This window comes from Tachysurus vachellii, chromosome 12 (genome assembly GCF_030014155.1).
Source record: "Tachysurus vachellii isolate PV-2020 chromosome 12, HZAU_Pvac_v1, whole genome shotgun sequence".
Lineage (NCBI taxonomy): Eukaryota > Metazoa > Chordata > Actinopteri > Siluriformes > Bagridae > Tachysurus > Tachysurus vachellii.
Genome location: NC_083471.1, coordinates 15043305 through 15065216, shown reverse-complemented (window position 1 = coordinate 15065216; position 21912 = coordinate 15043305). Strand labels below are relative to the sequence as shown.

The 21912-nt window shown below is 39.4% G+C and overlaps 2 protein-coding genes across 2 annotated transcripts in view; both read right to left on the bottom strand.

Moving 5' to 3' along the window:
- The window catches only part of arb2a (ARB2 cotranscriptional regulator A), a 160033-nt gene extending 141101 nt beyond the window's left edge, over positions 1 to 18932 (bottom strand). Inside the window, exons 1-4 of the mRNA XM_060884383.1 lie at positions 18853 to 18932; positions 17457 to 17589; positions 17106 to 17207; positions 9559 to 9659 (exon numbers count right to left, since the gene is read on the bottom strand). Coding sequence (XP_060740366.1) covers positions 9559 to 9659; positions 17106 to 17207; positions 17457 to 17553 — 300 coding nt within the window. The 5' untranslated portion in view covers positions 17554 to 17589; positions 18853 to 18932. The remainder of the gene's footprint in view (positions 1 to 9558; positions 9660 to 17105; positions 17208 to 17456; positions 17590 to 18852) is intronic.
- A 1468-nt stretch (positions 18933 to 20400) lies between these two features.
- kiaa0825 (KIAA0825 ortholog) overlaps positions 20401 to 21912 on the bottom strand; it is a 131998-nt gene continuing 130486 nt past the window's right edge. The window contains exon 20 of the mRNA XM_060884382.1: positions 20401 to 20771. Coding sequence (XP_060740365.1) covers positions 20657 to 20771 — 115 coding nt within the window. The 3' untranslated portion in view covers positions 20401 to 20656. The remainder of the gene's footprint in view (positions 20772 to 21912) is intronic.

The window sequence follows — 21912 nt, the reverse complement described above, 5'->3', positions numbered from 1 at the left end:
TGTTGAGCAGAAATGTATCTCAGATCACACAACAAGTCAAACCCTGATGTAGAAGAGCTACACATTAGGTTCCACTCCTGTCAGCCCAGAACAAGAATCTGGGGCACAGACAAAAGCACTACGGTTTTCTTATCATCTGTCAGGATTGATTGAGTCTGCGCTCATTCTTGTTCTTGACTCGGTCATCTACCTCAGGGTTTCATGTGTTCTGAGATACATTTCTGCTCAGCACAGTTGTATAGAGTGATTATACAGTATGAGTTACTATAGACTTCCTGTCAGCTCAGAGCAGTCTGCTCATTCTCCTCTCATCTCTCTCATCAACAAGACGTTACAGTACACAGCCCCCAGATCCCAGAATGATTTTTGCACAATTCTCTATAAACTCTAGCGACTGTTGTGTGTGAAAATCCCAGGAGATCATGTTTCTCAGATACTCAACCGAGCCCATCTGGCACTAGCAACTACACAACATCCACACTTTTTCCCCATTCTGACGTTTGATGTAAACATTAACTGAAGCTCTTGTACTCATGTACAGTATCTGTTGGATTTTATGCCTTGTGCTGCTGCCACATGGTTAACTGACTGGTTAACTGCAGCAAATGTGCAGATGTATCGTAGGTGTTCTTAATAAAGTGAAAGGTGTCGGATTTCATAAACAGACTAAACAGAGCATAAGACAAAATCCACCCAGACAAGTCAAACTTTTGCCCTGACCTCCTTGGAGACTAGCTCAGATTTACAGAAGACAGTGTGTGACATCTGGCAGAGTTAAAAAGAGACGTCAAGAAGAAAACGGAGAGAATATTACAACTGAGAGACTCAGAATACTGTTCAGAAGACACTAAAGCTGCAGCAGTCTTAATAAACAGCACTTTCATTAAGCTAAATTATTACAGGATTTACTGTACACTTTGTGACTTTCCTTTTCCTCTTTATTTTTCTGTAAGGCTGTGCAAACCTTTGAAGTCTTACCAAAAAAATGAGAGCATTTACATATCTCTAAGTACTGTAAGTGGGATGTATTCTCATTGCCAAGATTGCCAAGGTGTGCCCTCTGTTCCTGGAGCCATCTGCCATTTTTCATTCAATTTTCCTCCTTTCTTCCTCACTGGATTATATACAAGCTTAAAACTCAACAGGAAATCTGAACTGATGAATTAGTCCAAATTTATTGAATATATACCTCCCATAGCACTTGAACAGGGTTCTTTTATATTACATTTGAAGCGATAAAGATATTTGTATGCAATTAAAATGTAATGTGTCGTTAAAATACACTAGATATTACATCTGAATGATGTCAGTACTCTCTACACTATTACATTCTACAGTGTATTGAGACACATCACAGAGTGAGGAGGAAAAGGGGAGAGGACCACGATAAGGCAGCCATCTGGACAGGCCAGCTTCATTAGAATAGTTTGTGTGTGTGTGTGTGTGTGTGTCTGTCATGCCACAGATGCAGAGAGAGGAGTGAAAAATCCCCATTTATTAACAGCTTAATACTCTCCCATCTGGAGCTGAGCCCACACCGTGTCACCTATCACAGAGAACAGGCTTGTACAGCACCCTTCACACTCGTATACACACACACACACACACAAATACACACACACTCGTACACACACACACACACACGTACACACACACACACACACACTCATACACACACACACACACATACACACACACGTACACACACACACACGTACACACACACACTCGCACACACACACTCGTACACACACACACACACACACGTACACACACACACACACGTACACACACACACACACACACTCATACACACACACACATACACACACGTACACACACACACGTACATACACACACTCGCACACACACACTCGCACACACACACAGACATACCACACACAAATATGCACTTCATGTAGTGTGTGTATGTGTTTGGACAAGGCCTGCAAAACGCACCACAGTTAAATATCATGAATGTTATGAAGTAAAGGGAATAAATGTTCATTAACTTAATTTTAAACTTTACAGCTTTGATTGTTTCTATACTTCTGTGAAGCTGCTTTGAGAAAATGACCATTGTTAAAAGTGTAATTACAAATAAACTAATTTGAAAATACCGGTGAGAAAGCAAGTGGGTGTGCGCGCGCTCTCTCGGTGACACAAAAAGAATACAAAGCACTAAATACTTCCAATTTCAAATTCAAATTGAATAAATTTATCAACACACACACACAGAGCTGAGCTCTTTAGACTTAGTTCACTATGAAATAACCTCAAACACAACAGACACACACAGACAGAGGGGGAGAGAGAGAGAGAGAGAGAGAGAGTGAGAAATACACGCACACACCTCTGAGGCAAAATGCTCACACTTGTCAGCATTCAACAATGCAAATCCTGCAGATGATCGCTCACTCTGGAGCGCAGTGTGTGTGTGTGTGTAGGTTATCTCTGCATGCCCCCTAACGATCATGCCGACATGATGTAACAGAGAGACAGATTCGGCTGAGCGAGCACGACACAGGCGCTTTGTTTCGCCACTCTCCGCTGAGGAGCCTCTGGGTGGCCGTGAAGATTGCATTAGAGATTCCTGCTGCTGTTACACACCGCCAGCCATGCGTCCTACACCAGCTCCATTTAATCTCACACCTGACACGGACTGACTGACGAGTCCGGCTCACACCTGCTAGTAGAAAAAGTGCTGGGCTAGTGAGCCACGGTGTCGGAAAGCGGGTGAAAACAAGTTTGCCGTGGTGATAGTTTTCTTTACGGCATGAAAGAGAATTCAGAGAGCTTGAGGTTCGTGAAAAACTGATGACATTTTCACAACATGCAGATAACATATAAATATCTACCTGATATTTATGTTTGCTAACAGAGAGTTAGCAGGAGTAACAGTGCTGCATAAAAAGTTGGGTTTAAGCTGATTTTCCTGAAAGCCATTCAAACTTTTGACGGTGAAAAAGGAGGGAGAACGGATTTAACCTGAGATCATGGAGTTCCTTTCTGTGAATCAGTGAAAGATCTCAGGATAGATACTGCTACAGTTTATTACCATGTTCATTGCTATGATACTGTCACACTTAGTGCCTTAGTGTGGTGGGCGAGATGACACAAATACCAAGCAGGCTTCTCAGAGACGTGATATATCTATAGATCTATACAGTATACGTGTTCGCATGTTCACTCACACACTGCCAGGAATACAGCAGTGTTAACGTCTCAAATACCAAACTGGGTGATGATTTAAATAGCATGTGCAAAATAAACTTATAACAATTTTTAAAGATAAAATCTTTATGATATAAATATATTGTTTTTTAAATTCAATTTAATGAGGGGAAAATGCTTAAGTATCTGTAACTAACAAACTAAATAAATAAATGTTAAAACCTTTTTAATACTCAATTTTTTTGTGGCATATTTAGAGAAACACGCAAGAACAAAAGTGGAAGGAATTACTGAAAATATTAAAACTAAAAACTAAATAAATGTTTAAATGGAATTTCACTGTAAACCTGATTCATTTGTAAACATCGTAAGTAACAAGTGGGCCACTTCCTCAACTATTCTATTCATTGCAATTTGCATTAAAAAAAAATAAAAAACACACTATATCTCCAAAAAGAGTAGTGCTAGATTATTTATCATAATGGTGGTATTATACGGTCATACCGGCCAGCACTTTGGTGGGTGAGACACTGGGACAAACTTATAGCACAGCCGAGTAACCCTGATGTAGCCGCCTGCGATCTCGCGCACGTTAACACATAAAACGCTGATTATGGGCACTAATGCGAGGCACAAAGGCAGCGCTGAGTCAGCAGGTTTTCTGCGTCCGATCTGAAACAGAGTCTGCTGATTTATGTGTTCATATCAGAGATGATGGAAGGGCTGCACGCTCGCTGTGAGTGAAAAATTCACACACACAACGTGGTGACTGACAGATGAATAAATTACAGACCTTATTTTTAGAAGATATGGACAGAGTTTAAAGAGAGTGAGTTTGCCGATATTGTATCGCTGATCACATGGATTGTATGTGTGCATGTGTGTGTGTGCGCATGTGTGTCAGTAATTATTTGTTATCTGATACTTCTATTTAAATCTCATCTTAATACATGCACTAGAGGAAAGCACGGTGACGGTGAGAACCAGACTGCTACTGAAACCCTGGATCCTTGTCCAACTAACAGAACTGACTAAAATTCTGAGCCAATATACCGGCAGTGCAAAACATAACGGATGTCTAGTAAACCAATGTGAGCACCAAAAAGCACCATTTCTAATCTTTCATCTGGCATTTTTTTACCATTAAGTAAAATAAATGTAAAAATAAGTGTAAATATGAAAGTAACTGTATTTAATGAATACAAAATCATGTACATGTAGATTTTATTTATTTTATTTTTATAAACACACTGTTCCAGCAAAAGCGTATCCTCTACAATCCGTTTAACAAATCTGTATCACACAACGTATTGTATTGTAGCTAAAAATCTCTTTTGCAATGTAACGCTAAGTAGCACAAGCTTAATAAAGAATAGACGACTAAAATTAATCGGCATTTACCTTATCGCAAAAGACAAGAATGCTGCTGTAAGATTAGAATAAGTGCTGATTATTAGTAATCTCTCTAAAAAGAAGAAACGGTCATCAGCTGATGATTTACGGAGACACTTTCTCTTTCACACATTCACAAAAAAAGGACAGACCTAACCTCATCAAACCACAGCACCTTGACCTCTGTGTTCAGCTGTGTGTGTGTGTCAGTCTATTTTAATGCCTGTGTGTGTGTGTGTGTGTGTGTGTGTGTGTGTACTTGCTGCTCAGCTTCCCATTCAAACAGAGCTGAAGTGCAAATTGGACATCTGCTGCCGTGTGCATCCTCACAAAAGCGCTCGCCCACTCCTGCACAGCAGCGAGCGCTCGGCCCGCCGCTCTGTTGTTCCCATGGACGAGGGCGAGAGTGCGGCTGCACTCACTACACCATTCACACACTTCCAACCGGCCTATTCCCCTCTCCTACGCCTCTGACGTGACCATATGGGTCATGCAGGAAATTGACTGACAGTTTGTGTGTCAACGTAATGAATGTGAACATCTTAGTGACCCGGCAGCGTGGCCTTTCAGCGCTATCGTCAACAAATCCGTACAGGACCATATCTGTGAGGTGCTTCAGGATGGACTACATTACTGCAGCCTCGCTCAAATAAATGCAGATTCCATTATGAATAGAAGCTTTAGAACTCGAGTTTTATAACATCCTATAAAAATTCTATATACTAACAGATTCTCAGTATGTCATCTATAAGAGAAGAAACTTTTCTTTCACACCGGACACTATAAGCTTGAAAGCTTTGCATAAAATAACATGGTGTAAAATCTAATTATATATACTAATAATATAATATAATCTTGTTTCAAATCAAATAGATGGCGATATGACGGTTGCTGTATCTCACCGAAACTGACTTGTATCTCCTCACTGTACTAAATTTGGGTGTAAATATTTACATATTCCATTATTAACTATAACTTCCTGCCAGATTAAGAAATGTAACACTGATTTTCTCATGTGTGTCTCTAAAATCGCAGGCTCATGCACAGCTAATTAACATTAATAACACATACAAAACTCCAAAACTCACAGAGAGAGAGAGAGAGAGAGAGAGAGAGAGAGACAGACAGACAGACAGAGCTGAAAATGGCAAAACAACCACTAAACAGTGAGAAAGCACCTTCTAAATGCTGTGTACATTACTCCTTGCAAGTAATGCAGCTCAGCCTCCCACTACAGTGAATTTACACTGCAAGACGTCAGCCTCTGTACTACGTACCTGGTTACCATAGTAATCAGAGGGTGGAACAACTAGCATTGAACTTGACAGCAAATCAGTTTTCTTGCAACAAGTGTGACATCCTGTAGAAAGCGTGTTTGTATACAAACTTTGAAACGGACGCTTTGCCAGCGCAAGTCGCTGTATTTCTGAGCCAAGCTCTTAAGTCTTCCTTTATTTACAGGGTACCATTTCCTTCTTGTTGCTTGTCTGTTTTAACTGATGAACTGAAGTTTGTACATGACATCTACAATAAATTTGTGTGTGCAATAAAATAAATAAATGAAATCAATTTGACAGCATAACCCGTACATGTCTGTATGTACATCTCTGGACTCCTGAAGACTTGTATAAGATTCACATTAACGTGAAGATTTACCCAAAGTTGGAGCTGAACAGGAGCTGAAATGTTTATCCAAACTAACTTGCTTTTCACAATTACTCCACTAATCTGAGTAAATGTTCTTGTGAACAGTTTACAAATCAACTCATTTGTATCCAGATTGATAAATAACGCGGAACAAGTGTGAACTTTTCACGGGCTAAATATAAAGGAAAGTTGAACAATTCCACCTTGCTTTAAATTGAACCAAACATTCAAACACATGAACAGAAATGAACAATTAGCTACCTTTAGCTAAGCTCACTAACACCACAGCTGATCTGAAGAAGTCTAACATAACATCCACAAATGTTTTTTTTTCCTGTTGGTTTGAGCGAAGTCTCACGTCTATAATTTACAACCACGTGGAACAGTTGGTAGAGCACTCGCAGGTAATGCTGTAGTGCTGCTTTGTGAAGCGTGCGGCAAAAGGAAGGCAGACTTATTATAAAAGGTTGGTTTCTCTAAGGAGCATACCTGGATTAGAAATAAAGCACACAGGTAATCCTAAACAAGTACTATTCTGTTCTTTGAACTTCAAAAGAATAAGCAGAACAATTACAGCCAAACAGCGCAGAACAAAGGTAATGAAGCCAACACACACTTCTGATCAGCTCATGCATATTGTATGTGTTTTGGAGCGAAAGCTTTTTGGGTTTGTCCTTAAGCAGGGCACAGATGAGAGGAAGTGTCCATTTCCCAAAGTGAAGTGTGCTGACGGTGACACCACTCCACTCTGTTTCACACCACAAACACAACCTCAACCTGGCCTGGATTTCACACCAGAGACCTACAGGCAACATGTAAACCACATATAGTAAGTGTGCAGTGCTAGTATCAGTCAGTCTACAATGGTTTCTGCCAGGACAGAAGCACATGACTCAGTACTGCTGAATTCTCAAATCTGATTGGTCAGTAGAATTTGAAATATCATTTCTATGGAAACAACTCCATTGCACAAAGTTGTATAATAAACGCTCTGTACTGTAGAGTCTAAGGCTACTAATAAACGGTTTAATATAATAAAAATAGGCGGTAGCTGTTAGTACTACTGGTTACCATAGTAACCAGCATTCCAAGTCAGTTTTGGAGTTTGTATCTAAATGTCACCAGTGTATATACTGTGATAAAGAGATAAAGGAGAAGCAGGACGTGCTCTTTGCAAAGAAATGATCGCTGCGAGTCGTGTAGCATAACTCAGTCTGGTGGTGTGTGTGACTGTAGCATAACGCAGTCTGGTGGTGTGTGTGACTGTAGCATAACTCAGTCTGGTGGTGTGTGTGACTGTAGCATAACTCAGTCTGGTGGTGTGTGTGTGACTGTAGCATAACTCAGTCTTTTGGTGTGTGTGACTGTAGCATAACGCAGTCTGGTGGTGTGTGTGACTGTAGCATAACTCAGTCTGGTGGTGTGTGTGACTGTAGCATAACGCAGTCTGGTGGTGTGTGTGACTGTAGCATAACGCAGTCTGGTGGTGTGTGTGACTGTAGCATAACTCAGTCTGGTGGTGTGTGTGACTGTAGCATAACGCAGTCTGGTGGTGTGTGTGACTGTAGCATAACTCAGTCTGGTGGTGTGTGTGACTGTAGCATAACTCAGTCTGGTGGTGTGTGTGTGACTGTAGCATAACTCAGTCTTTTGGTGTGTGTGACTGTAGCATAACGCAGTCTGGTGGTGTGTGTGACTGTAGCATAACTCAGTCTGGTGGTGTGTGTGACTGTAGCATAACTCAGTCTGGTGGTGTGTGTGACTGTAGCATAACTCAGTCTGGTGGTGTGTGTGACTGTAGCATAACTCAGTCTGGTGGTGTGTGTGACTGTAGCATAACGCAGTCTGGTGGTGTGTGTGACTGTAGCATAACTCAGTCTGGTGGTGTGTGTGACTGTAGCATAACTCAGTCTGGTGGTGTGTGTGACTGTAGCATAACTCAGTCTTTTGGTGTGTGTGACTGTAGCATAACGCAGTCTGGTGGTGTGTGTAACTGTAGCATAACTCAGTCTGGTGGTGTGTGTGACTGTAGCATAACTCAGTCTGGTGGTGTGTGTGACTGTAGCATAACTCAGTCTGGTGGTGTGTGTGACTGTAGCATAACAGTCTGGTGGTGTGTGTGACTTTGCCATTAATTTCCTATTGTTGCAAGGATAAGCTTGTTTGGTTAAACTTGAACTGACAGCTGTAATCAACAGTTGTTTAGAAATATTTCTACGTATAAACAACATTTTCATCTCAACATCAACATCTCGCACGCACGCACGCACGGGCACACACTCACGCACGCACAGACATACGCACACGCACGCACACAAAGATACGCACACAAACACATGCACGCACACACATACACACGCTCACATTTATTCACTCACTCACACGCTCTCGCTCACTCACACGCTCACGCTCATATTCTCACGCTCACATTCACACTTACACTCTCACTCTCACACACACTCAATTTCACACTCATGTTCACTTTCTCTCACTCACTTACCTTTGCACACTCACATTCACACTCTCACACTCACATTCAATTTCAGACTCTCACAATGGAACTCAATTTCACACACTCACATGCACACATTCTCTCTCACTCTCATTCACACTCAATTTCACACACACTCACAAGCACTGATTCTCACACGCATGCACTTGTTCATGCTCTCGCTCACGCACTCTCGCTCACGCACTCTCGCTCACGCACTCTCGCTCACGCACTCTCGCTCACGCACAATGAGAATTTAGATTTTAAGAGGCACCTAGGACATTTTCATCCTCACTGAAGCAGTGTCTTTATGGAAGTGAGCAACGAACAAATGAGTTAATAGAAAGTGAGAGACGAAAAGAGGGAGAGACAGAGGAAGAGACTGCAACAGAAATAGAAAAGAGGGAGCTAGAAAAGGGTAAAATGTGAGAGTCATTTTACCCTGTGTGTGTGTGTGTGTGTGTGTGTGTGTGTGTGTGTGTGTGTGTGTGTGTGTGTGTGTGTGAGAAAAGAGCGAGCAAAAGAAAGAGATCTGCAGTGTTCCAGAGAGCGCTTCCAATTACTGCAGGGAATCCAATTACAAAGTTATTAAACCTGGGAAACAGAGATGCATCAAAACCATCATCAAAGTTCCCGACTAATAGTACACACTACCAAAAATCCTTTTTTCATCTAATAATACAGTGAAAGTCGCAGCGCACTTCCTTAATTTAACTACTACATCTTTAAAGAAAAGATGAGAATCCACAGAGCATGTGTGAGTATGTTACATGGATAAACTTGCCAACAAATTCTGAAAGGATTACAATGACAAAACCTGATGATGTATGAAACAGAGTGAGAGTGGAAATTACCTCTCCCAGTGCCTCGTATCTTTTCTGGTTCCACCTGTGCATCCTCTCCTTATAGTTGAAGACGAACGGCTCTCCGGTTTTTGTGTGTCGTAGCTGGCCATCTACACGAGAAAGGAACACGTTAACATCTCGACTGTTTGGAGCTTAACTATCGAAAAACTGAAATTGTACCCCAGTGATATATTAATAAGCAAAGAACAAAACATGGCGGTGTATTAATCAATGAAGCAGATAAAAAAATACAGTATAAATTATTATAGATTATAATAGATAGATAAATTAGATCAAGGCTATATTGTCCTGAAATCACACTGGTATGTGTATATATATATATATATATATATATATATATATATATATATATATATGTATGTATACACACACACACACACACACATATATATAATAATTTTATTTTTTTCATTTTTTTTTACTAGTTACACACGTTTTTTATAAGAATGTTTTCGCTCAGAAATAATTGAGTGTTTGTGCTTTAGGTTTATCTCATTTGTCTTCATTTTGTTTTAGTTTTTTTGTTCCCTTTTTGTGGGGGAAACAATGACAAACCTGACTGTTGATTAAACGGTTAATCCTGCTCAGCACAAATCATAATCACATGACAAAACACAATCTTGTCATGTTATAAGCCTTGTCAGGTGGTATTTTTATCTGAGTTTGTATTAAGAAATCCTCCACCTGGTCAGCACAGCATGACATAGTTAACACTCTTGTCACGAACAAGAAATGAAACTATACCACTAGCTTTACTTTTCTTCTTTTTTCTGAACATGGTAGTGATGATGAGTCAATACCAGGCAAGACGTTGAAATGGATGGCGCTAAGAGTCATCGTCTTCTGTGCTGCCAGTCAGAAGCAGTGAACGAGGTGCGAGCTTCGGTTCAGGCCTGCTTGATGTGCATCTCTCTTGTCTCATGCAATTAAATGTGTTTGGCTGTGGTCCCCCATCTGGCAGGTACAAGGACCGAGGATGGCTAACGCTTCTCTGGTTCCCTTTCGCATGGGCTTCTGGGACGTCTGGCGCTCCAGCATAAGACATCTGGTGTGGCAGGGCCGCTCTCGGCCATTTCTTTCTCTCTGTCTGTGCCCGTGTTCCCCTCCCACCTAAGAGCTCCAAGGGCGGGCTTGTGAATGCAAGTGTATGTGTGTGTGTGCGTGTGTGTTTTTGTGTGTGTGCGTGCTCAGACCACCACAACTGTTCACCTCCTACACAAGGCCTTCGACAAGATGATTTGAGCCAAGGCCAGGGAACTTCATTCACACTGACCCTTCCCCATTGCCAGAGCGACGCCAAGGCCAGACTGTACAGCCAAGTGCAGGAGCGGCTAAAACAGCTGGCGAGGGACCTTGGAGGTAAACAAGTGCAGTCTAACTAACAACCAACCACTGTTTACATGAAGGACCAAAAAGAGGGTGAAGAAGAGTATATGGGATGCACAAAGCAGTGTTTCCATCAATATAAAACACGTGTAATGAAACACTTTAATTATCTATCCATCCATTTTCAGTAGCGCTTATTCACAGGGAATCTGGAGTCTACAGTATGTCAGGAGACTCAGGAAACAAGGCAGGGGACACTCTGGACGGGATGCCAACAGACACACTAGACAATTTAGGGATGCCCCAATCCTGATGGGGCTGTATTATATTTGTATTAAACTGTTAATGATGAGTTTTATTGATCCCATTTGTGTTGTCTTATGTTTTACTTTTTCATCATTCTGGTGAGAAGTTGACTATCCATCTCATAACTAGTGCAGGTACAATAGTATTTAACAGAAAACATTCCGCAAGTCTTGAACTTGGAATAACAGATTTGAAGTTAACAGCAAGATCCATCTATGATTAGTGAACAGTCTACAAAATGACAAGCATAATGATGTTGAAGTTGGAAACAGCACGAATGCTGAAGCCCTGGAAGCTGATCCATAATGAACCAAGCTACACACGAGCAGGACAGAAAACATGACAAAAGCACCGCTGCATTGGCATCTTTAGGTAGAAATGAAGTCTGTAGAGGTGCCACGGTCAACAGGGAGTCAGAAAACGTTAACCAAGTCCATTATGATGATTTTATTTAAACAAATGTTTAAATAAAAAATACTCATTACAAAATAAACACCAGTGAAGATGTCAGAGTATTCATCCATATTAATATGCAAGTCATTCATTGTTATACAAAGTCCAAAAGTTCCATTCACGGCTTAAACTGAAACGTTACTATAAAAGGTTAACTTTCTGAGGAACAAAAGTTTTTGAATAAAACCATTAGAGCACAAAGTACTTTAAAAACTTTCTCCAGAAGTATTATATCGGCTCATGAGAGAACTCCAGCAGCCGAGCGAGGGGTGTGTAATACTTCTAAAAACTCGGCTCTTGAGATATAGTCCCATCTATCCTTATGATGACACGACTGGATAATGAAATGAAGCCCAATGCGGTGTTAAATCTAATTGTGACCTCTCTGATTGCAAACGCACAAAGCTAAAAGACTCAAAGCATACACACTTAACCCAAACAGCCCAAGGGCCTCATACTTTCTCAATTACCCCTGCACAGCAATTTTTTTTTCCAAAGAGAAACGTTTGCATAAGCATTTTTTATTCGGCTCGTTTTCAATCCCTCGTACTTCTGCACAGTTAGCAGGCGATAAATCCAGCACGGCTAACTCGATGAGTATTACTGTATTTGCCCTCGCTGTTAGCTGTTCAACATCATGTAGTGCTAAAAGGCCATTCATCAGCATGCGCCACTGAAATGGCGTCCACTACTAATAGAGGGTTTTTTTTTTGGTGCAAAAAAGGATGAAAGGAGTAGGCACACGCAGGAAAAAGGGATCTTGCAGGAATTGACTATGCATGTGCAGAGGAGTGAAGCACAATGCTAGGAAGGCCAGCGTCTAACAGAGGAAGACAGGGATCTAATGAAAGCTCGTGTGCAGCGGAGGTTCAGCTCCATCGCCCTCACATCAACGACTCTCCGAGGAATATGCCTCCTCAACTTTTTCTTCTTTCTTGCGTAATTAGCATGCTGTTCTCAATTTTTTTGGCTTAATTAGGTGTACATAACCTTGGATTTCCAGTAATGAACGAGCTGAAGGCTAACTGTGATGAAGCCATCATGCAGCAGGATTCTGAAAAACTTCTCTTGCAAATACATGCGCAAGTATTTTATAGGCTGCTTCATTAGAGCACCATTCAAATTAACACTCAGGGCTACAGGCCTTGGCAAAGATGCCTGCGTTTGATCTGAGAGAAAAAAGCGCTTCACAAAAGGATTAAATACGGCAAAATACGCAAATGTGTTAAGAAATAAATAAATAGTAGTGCTATATTTTCAGTGACTGAAATGAAGTATTCAAGGCAGCGACAGGAGGCTTTTTAGAGCGAGCAGCAAGGTTATGCAAATGTGGCCGTCAAGTTGAGTGCAAGGCTGAGTAAGCCACTGACAGCCCATGGCATGCACAACTTGTCCATTCAGCTGCCAGTGACTCAGGAGACTCTCAAACAGACAGCGCTATCAGAGCCAAGACGCTGCCGTCAATGGCCAATGAGGACGTTTACTCCTTCTCATCTCTCAGCACTGGAGTCTACAAACTTTTGCCTCTATTTTTAATACAGTTTTTCTCCCAGTTGTCCTCCATTCAGGTTGGTATGCAATCAAAACAAGCATAATCACGCAATAAGTTACCATCAGTGAGAATTAATAAACTCCCCCGACACAAAAATGAGTCACGTATGTCGGATCTACTTAGTTCCACCTCCCTGTGACTTAAAAACAGAGCCAATCCTGTCAGGTAAGGATGCCAGCAGTGTCTTGAGATGGTTCCTGTCAATTGTATCCCACTCTCCCACTGACTGGGTGTGAAATTCAGCTACACTTCGTGAGGCCCATTTCAGAGGTTCACCTGCTGTTCCTAATAATCCCACAAGATTTCAAGTCACGTCAAAGTGTCCCAGTTTTCCATCACACCTTCGAAACCAGTCAAACACGGATTTGGCCTGGCAAACTCCACATGTTTCAGACTGGAATGTGGGAGTGTTGGTATTTAACCTTTTTTAAGCAAGCTGACCTGTGATCAATAACTAATGACCTACAACTGACCGCCTACAACTGACTGCCACAGCAGACCACCTACAAGAAACCACCTACAACTGACCACCTAAAAGAGACCAACTACAAGAGACAACTTACAACTGACCACCCTCAACTGACCATCTACTGTACAACTGACCGTCTACAACTGACCATCTACAAGAGACAAACTATAACTGACCATCTACAACTGACCACATTAGATCTCTCCTTATTTTGTGATAGCATGTGAAAGCATGAAGCTGTTATTTAATGCAGTCCATGCTGTATTTATCCAATCAGGGCTGCTGATGGTGCAAATATGCAAATAAGAACAAGCCAGGGTTTAGGAAAGTACACAATGTGATACAGGTTATAATTTATTAAAGGTAATGTAGATGTAGTAGGTAGTGTGATACAGATTATAATTTATTTAGGTAATTTATTAACTCTGGCTAAAGTTTGAGCAGTATGAAACAATGAAATAATATAACCCAGGATGTGTTGACCTGGAGTTTACACTTGAACCAGAGGAACTATTTTATGTGTGAAAAGCTCTCATATAAAATAAGACGCTGCTACTGTGTTGGAGATGTGACTCATTTTCGTATGTGTGCTCCTGAGCTGGATGAATCACATTCACTAAGCTGCATGATCATAACCCATGCTGATAAATTCTCTGCAACATTTTTTTGTCTGTGAGTGTATACACTGCCGGCCTTGTATGTATAAAGTTTGCTTAGTCGTGTAAACAAACTTATCTGCTAAGAAGTAGCGAATAAAACATGACACAGGGTTCTGCTATAAGAAAATAATGATGACAGGGTGATGTGATGTGCCCTGACACAAAGCAGGCCTCACTGTTACCTCTCTGAATTCAATTATTTCCCTCAAACGGCAAGTGTTTTATTTCTCTTATCACCACAGCATTTTTAGCGTATTAATAAGATCATAACAATGTTTGTGAGACAGATTATTGCTTATAACAATCTATAAACAGTTGTCACCTCACGAGACTTTCGTTTCTTTCCCATGGTAAAACTTTCCCATGGTATCAAACTTAACATTATAGCTTTAACTCTGACTATTATAAAGCCCTAACATTGGAGACTCCTTCCAAAAAAATCAACATCTCCCACTATAAAACACCACATTTTGTAATCATTCTTTCTTCTTGTCAAAGCATCTTCCATAAAATTCCCTGTCTATGCTGTTACTATAGAGAAACACTCTACAGTACATCTGGTGCTATTGTCAGATGTTCTGTTCCAGAAGGTTAATAAAGACCTTCTGAGCAGCCAGAATGGAGACCTCTGGAGAAGTGTTGCAGTGTAAAACGTTCTGAAATTTTCCCAAACATCATTTCATCAAAAGCACACAAAACAGAGCGAGTCCTTTGCTATGAAATCAACTAAACCTGTTTTTGGCCTTGAACAGTGCAGCACGGTTTAATTACCAACCTTATTTTTATTCTGAGTATACAGTCTAACACATTATTTATGTTTGTGCACAGTTAATGAATTCTACTGAAGGGCCATGAAGTGGCATTACAGAGTGAATCATAACTGCAATGTTCATCCTCTGTGTGTGTTTTGACAATCCTAGAGCTCTGATTAAAGAATATAGTGTACTGTATTCATATGCTGTTTTTTTATTTATTTTGTCTATTTATTTGATTTTATTTTCCTTTTAAATTCCATGTTATGTCCTTGGTGCTCTAGCGGCACGATCCCACACTTTCAGCACCAGGGCCCGGGTTCAATTCCCAGACAGGGAACCAACCCAGCCATTGAGGGGGTTAATGCTCAGTGCAGGTCCCAAGCCCAGATTAAATGGGAGTGTTGCGTCAGAAGAGCATCAAGCTGAAAACCAATATCAAACATGCAGATCAAATAACCCATGGTGAAGATCTGAACAGGAAGCAGTGGCTAATAAAATTTGAAATTGAACTGTGCACTAATAATACATCAAATATATTTTAAGTACACAGTTTAGTCGTAGATCCCAACATCTGTAGAGTTTGTTGTAACAGAAAGGGCCACTGCTCTCATTAGATATAAATAACGTCATTACAATAAAGTGTAAAACATATTGAAAACGCTTACTGAGTGTAGATAAACTCCATCTCAATTAATTTACCAAACCAGCTATGCTATTTAAGGTCCAGTTTCTCACACTCCGTCCTATTACTATACTTTTGGAAATTTCTAACATTATAATTATTAATATAATAATTAGTCTGATTATAATACTAATACCAATTATAATACTGATTAGTCAGACAATTCCAGGCAAGATTCAGCTACCATATTTTGACCGTATTACACGCTTTGAACCTTGCGGCTTAAACAATGGCGCGGCTAATATACAGATTTTTCCCGCTTTCAATTTAAAAAAAAAAACAAAAAAAAACAAAAAACACATTCTGTGACGTGCTCAGTTTTTTTGGAGGCATGAAGCTTTCATTAGACCAATGAAATTGCCGAACGGGTTAAAGGTAGGGTCTCCAATGTTTGAGAAATGCTTCAGAAAACTGAGTCGGGATGAAAAACTAAAAATCAAAACAAAAATCAAAAGAAACGTGTAGCCAATGAGCAGAAAGGGGCGTGTCTTGTCAATATGCAGCGGAGAGAGTGTTCAGTGCGCATGAGTGACATTAGCAGAAAGCGGTTTTAACATTGACATGGATGATAAAAACAAAGAAAGAAAGCGAAGAAAGGCTTACGATAAGGCAAGAAGCAGGACCGGCTTCTTTAGGTAATATAAATAATATAGGATCGGCTTTCCAGCGCTGGAGAGAACTGAAGGAGCAGAAAGTTGGCCGCATATTCACAGATTTGAGTTTCCCCAAGTCAATAACTCCTGAGCTAAACGCTGTTACTACACAAATAACACCTCTTTTCTATCGTAGTAATGTAGAGAGGCAGCTACAACCGCATTTTGCTAGTAACAGCGTTTAGCTCAGGAGTTATTGACTCGGGAAACTCGAATCTGTGAATATGCGGCCAACTTCCTGCTCCTTCTGTTTCAGTGTACCTGTAGGCACCTGCGGCTTATTTATGTTCAAAATAATATTTTTTTTAAAATTCAGTGGGTGAGGCTTATATTCAGGTGCGCTCAATAGTCCAGAAATTAAGGTAGTTGTTTACTATTTGTAATTACCCACAAAAATTTCCTTCATAGCTGCCATAATTTTTTAATATATACAGCATATTTTCTCTACAGGTCCTTGGAGTTTAAAAAATTATACTATTTAATTAGGTTTAGCTAAACTCGTGTGTGTGTGTTTTTGTCTGTGCCACTGTGCAGTGTTTTAGCCAAGGTCAGAACAAAGCTTGTTTGCTGTGAATAAATCACTGTAGACTTTAGAGAGGGAGACGATGCATGTAGTCATTGTGTCTCTAGTCTAATAGCCCATATTAAAAACATACAGTTACTGTATAACCAACACTTACGCTCATTAAAAGCATATTCAAACTCTTCCAAAGTTTTGGGGAAGATGAGCGCAGGTTCGTCTTTCTTCATCAGCTCGTCTAAGTCAATCCTGGATAACAAATCTGAGCGGAGAAGCAAAATCATCAACGTGCCATATCAGCACTAACAACACAGACTTAAAGATGTAATATGATTCAATCAAATTATTTTGATATAAAAGATCATAAAGGGCACAATCTCAATCAAAAGTCAACGAACAATGGAAAATATTCAAAAATTGTGAAAAATTATAATGAAAAATATTCTAAAAAAAGACAGGAAAATTAAGCAATCGATTGTTTATATATTCCAGTAGCCTGTTCTCTACTTACCTTTGAGTGAAGCATTTTCCTTTTCTTCTTGTGCTGAGAGCTGAGCCATAGTTATCCACACCAAATAAAAAAGACAAAAGTCAGGCTTGACAAGCATGGACCTTCTGCTTCAGGCAGCTCACAGCAGTGTAGGCTACAAACAGACAAGAACAAAAAAGTGAAAAAGAGCAGCTTTATAAATTCATTCCTAAAGGTCTGATTGATATCGAAGGTGCAGTCATGAAGCATGAATGATTTATGTCAAATCTAAAGTTTTACAGTAGCGCTATGAACAACAGCCTGAGGGTTAAGCCTTATTCGGACCCGATCAGGTTAACAGTCAGAGTTGAAGTAACGTGTTTATTAAAGGGGAATCTTACAAGGTCGGAATCGATAATGATCGTATCAATGATTTAGAAAGATTACACCATGTTCTACCTTCTAGAACAGAACATACCCCAAGGTTTAAATATATTCATCAGAATTGACATGTTGGTAAAGTGTCTGTTAAGGAAAAGAGGTTTTGCCTTTCACTCCAGAAAGTCATCCGTTCTATCGACCAACAGGAAACCAGGCAGTTTCTTGAGTTTAGAACAGTTACAGTAAATGTTAGAACAATAACAATATTACTAAACATTTTAAACACCACTTCCTTTAGGGTTAGGAAACAGATTTCCTATCACAGGTAAATAAAGCCTATGTACAATGTTATGGTCATGTGACCTACAGGTACTACAGAAAGCTCTTATAATGAAGAAGAGGCTTGTAGTAAAAATCGAGCTACATGTGATACACATGGAAGATTTATTGTGATGAATAACTTTGTGTTATTAAGAGCAGTGATCCCTCATTCACAATTTGCACGAGTTTAATGATCACTAGCACTGTTTAAGGAAAGCTGAACACGAACTGGATGTCTGGCTTTAATCAAAGCAGAAACAAATACGTTTGGAAAACATTTTAAATCGAGGATAAAGTAGTAAATAAATGCTCTCCAGGAGCCGTTAAACGTGATTTAACCAGTCAGTCCGTCTGCTTTGTTTAATAAACACCTTCATACCCACACTGTCAGGTAGCGAGTTAGCAAAACAAAGCTAGCAACCAAAGCCAGTGTGCAGCAGCAGCTATGGTGAGTTTCTGCGTTCACACACCACGTCTCTGTGCTTCTCTTCACTTTACACGCTTTTATAAACACGGAGTTGCACCGATAAGATACTTTGAGAGCAGCTTTTTAGCTCAGCGGCTAAACTGACTGTCATTAACACTGACACTCCGTGGAGCTCGGACTAAAGTCGTGTCATTTTGTCACTGTGTTTCCTCTGGAGAAACAGGAGGTAGTTTACTGCAGAGAGGAAGCTAAACAGTGGGACCTGTGGCTTTTATTTAAACGCTCAGTTTTTTGTTTTCGGTCACGTACCATGTAACAAGCACTGCTGAGCTTTCAAACATCCTCTGCTTCCTTGTTATTCCAAACCGGAAGTAACGCCTCCACTGTGACGAAGGCGGAAGTCAGTCTCAGCCGATTGGAGGGATTTAAAACGACAGCGATGCATTTAATAAAATAAAATAAGTAAATAAAATAAATAAGTAAATAAAAAAATAAGTAAATACATAAACAAAATTAATTAATATATATATATATATATATATATATATATATATATATATATATATATGAATAAATAAAATAAATAAATAAACAAACTTAAAAAGGAAATAAGTAAATAATTAATTAATTAATTAATTAATTAATTAAAATAAGAAAATAAATAAAGAAATAAGATAAGCACATATTGTTAACGTCACAATATATTTACAAAAAAATACATTTTTAGTGTTTGGGTATAAATAGACAACTTTACATGGAAACTAGTAAGTAAGAAATAAAGAAATAGGGCATAATTCATGATAAAGGAAGAAAAATAATTGCTACAAATAATTAAAAATAAAATAAAATAATGAAGCTAAAAAACAAATAAAATTGTAAGAAGGGTTTCTAAATATTTTTGTAATAAATCTGATCCTTGTCAAGGATGAAGACATGAACACTAGATGTGAGGTAGGAATACACGTGGGATAAGTCCATCACAGGGCATCATGTATTTAGATTTAGGGCATTTGGTAGACTCACTTAACCAGAGCAATTTAGTATCAGTGAATCATCTTCAACCCGGTTCACTAGGTCGGAAACTACGAGTGCTAAAAGTCTTATAGAAACTTTTCACTTAAGAATGTAAGTGAAACACATACTGTATGATAATATGATCATTTAAGCACTTGTCTTTAGATGTCATTTGAAGACCGCCAGTGACTCTCTTTGGATTTCTAGAGGAAGTTCATTCCACCACCCCAGCAGAAGCCAGACAGAGAAGAGTCTTAATGCATGCCTTGCTTCGACTCTGAGAGTTGATGGATCCATCTAAGTAGTGCTTAGTACCAGAGGGAGTGTGGTGCAGTGCAGGGTGTTATAACAGCTTTGAGGTAAGAGGGTGCTGGTCCATTTTTGGCTTTGTAGGCAAGCATCCGTGCTTTAAATCTGGTGTGGCCAGCTACAGGAAGCCAGTGGAGGGAATGTAGTAATAGAGTGGTGTAGGTGCACAAACATTCACACACACATTCACACACACATTCACATCCTAGGAGCAATTTGAATAGTCAGTCCACCTACTGCATGTTACTGGGAGGTGATAAGCCACCGAAGAACCTGGAGGAAATCCACAGAAACACAGTGAGGGAGAAACCTGAGTTCCAGATCAAACTATGGACCCCGAATGTGTCTATGCCACCTTGCTTAATAAAGTTATAATTAAGTCGTATCTGTATATTTGTATATTAAAACAGTTTTTTAAGTAACATGAAGAAATCACAAAAATATCATAATAATTGACAGAACTTTTATTATTACAAATGCACATATGCTTAAATGGAAATGTATCAAAAACTAATAATATATAATATATCCCACATACTGACACTTTGATGTGTGTGTTGGTGTGTATGTATGGGTGTGCGTGTGTGCGTGTGGGTGTGTGGGTGTGGGGTCAGGATGTGTGATTCAGTTCAACAGCAGTTCTGTAAACCGCTTCTTCTATTTAGAGTGATGACTAATACAGGACCTCATACTAAACAAAAAAAAAAAAAATAACAAAACAATAAAACTTTATCATAAAATATCTTAAAATGAAAAGTCAAATATACAGAAAATGTGTACAGCATTCAAGTCATTCAGAGACTTCTGAACAAGATTCTGGGGCTCCATTTAAATATGTTTGCTTTAAATGATCCACTAAAATCTTTTCTTCATCTTCAAGTGAAGCTCCATCCTGCATCTCCCACCTGCAACACACACACACACACACACTAGTTCACTAATGAGTCTAAAAAGCAGTGATATTTAGTGATAACTGCACACATAATATGGACATACTGTGGCTTGAAATCAATATTGAATTAAGTTATAAATATAATAAGTCTACCGCATAATCCAACTCAGACTACTTCTTGTGGAGCAAATATCCAAAGCAAAATGAATAGCTAGGACACTGTGGTGATTCCTCGACTGTGTAAGTTAACACAGACCATACCTCAGTGTCTTGTTAGATAGTAGGCTCCTGATATCAAGTTTCATGGTGTGCAAATCCATTTCAAAGCCCACAGACCCACAAAACAAGCGATTAAATGACTCGGGAGTAGAGGTAAAGGTAGAGGTGGAAAGTAGCTCTGTTTTATTACTACATAGTAGCTGAATGTATCATGTAGCTATTTATGTAGAATTCAAATAAATTCTGGTACTTAAACTCATTTTCAGTTTCACTAAATAAATATACAATCCTAACATGGTGCTATGATGACTCCAGGTGTTGGGGGTTCGATTCCTGTCTCCGCACTGTGTGTGTAGAGTTCGCATGTTCCCCATGTGCTTCAGGGCTTTCCACCACCAGTCCAGTGAAGTGCGTTGTAGTCTCTAAATCCAAAGTGTGTATATGGGTGTGTGCAGGTGTGTGTGCGCCCTGTCCCACTGGCCTCTAGTCAGAGATGGATAAATAAACGTAACACTAGTTTTATCTTGTCCTTAAAGTACTCATTATAAACCTTATTAAAAAAGTATTCATACAGTTCATGAGTAAATATTTATATGGATTCTAATTTACTGATTTAAATGAAACTGGTTTGTATTACTGATTAGTCTTACTTTTTAATGAAAATAGCTGATTTTTTTTACTTTCATAAAGAAAAATGTGTTGTGTTTAAATTGCATTTCACACAAGTACCAATGTATAAAAACACAAAACCCTCATTTAACTTTCTATGACCTTTAACTTTCCTACAATTTACTACAATATGACCTTGTGAAATGTTCTGTTCTCTAATTTTAAATTGTTTCCTTTTCACCATTAAGTGCTTGAATATATTTATAAAGTGTAGGCAGCTTTGACCATTCATTCAAGTATACCTTTAATTGGTTCCTTTCTATATT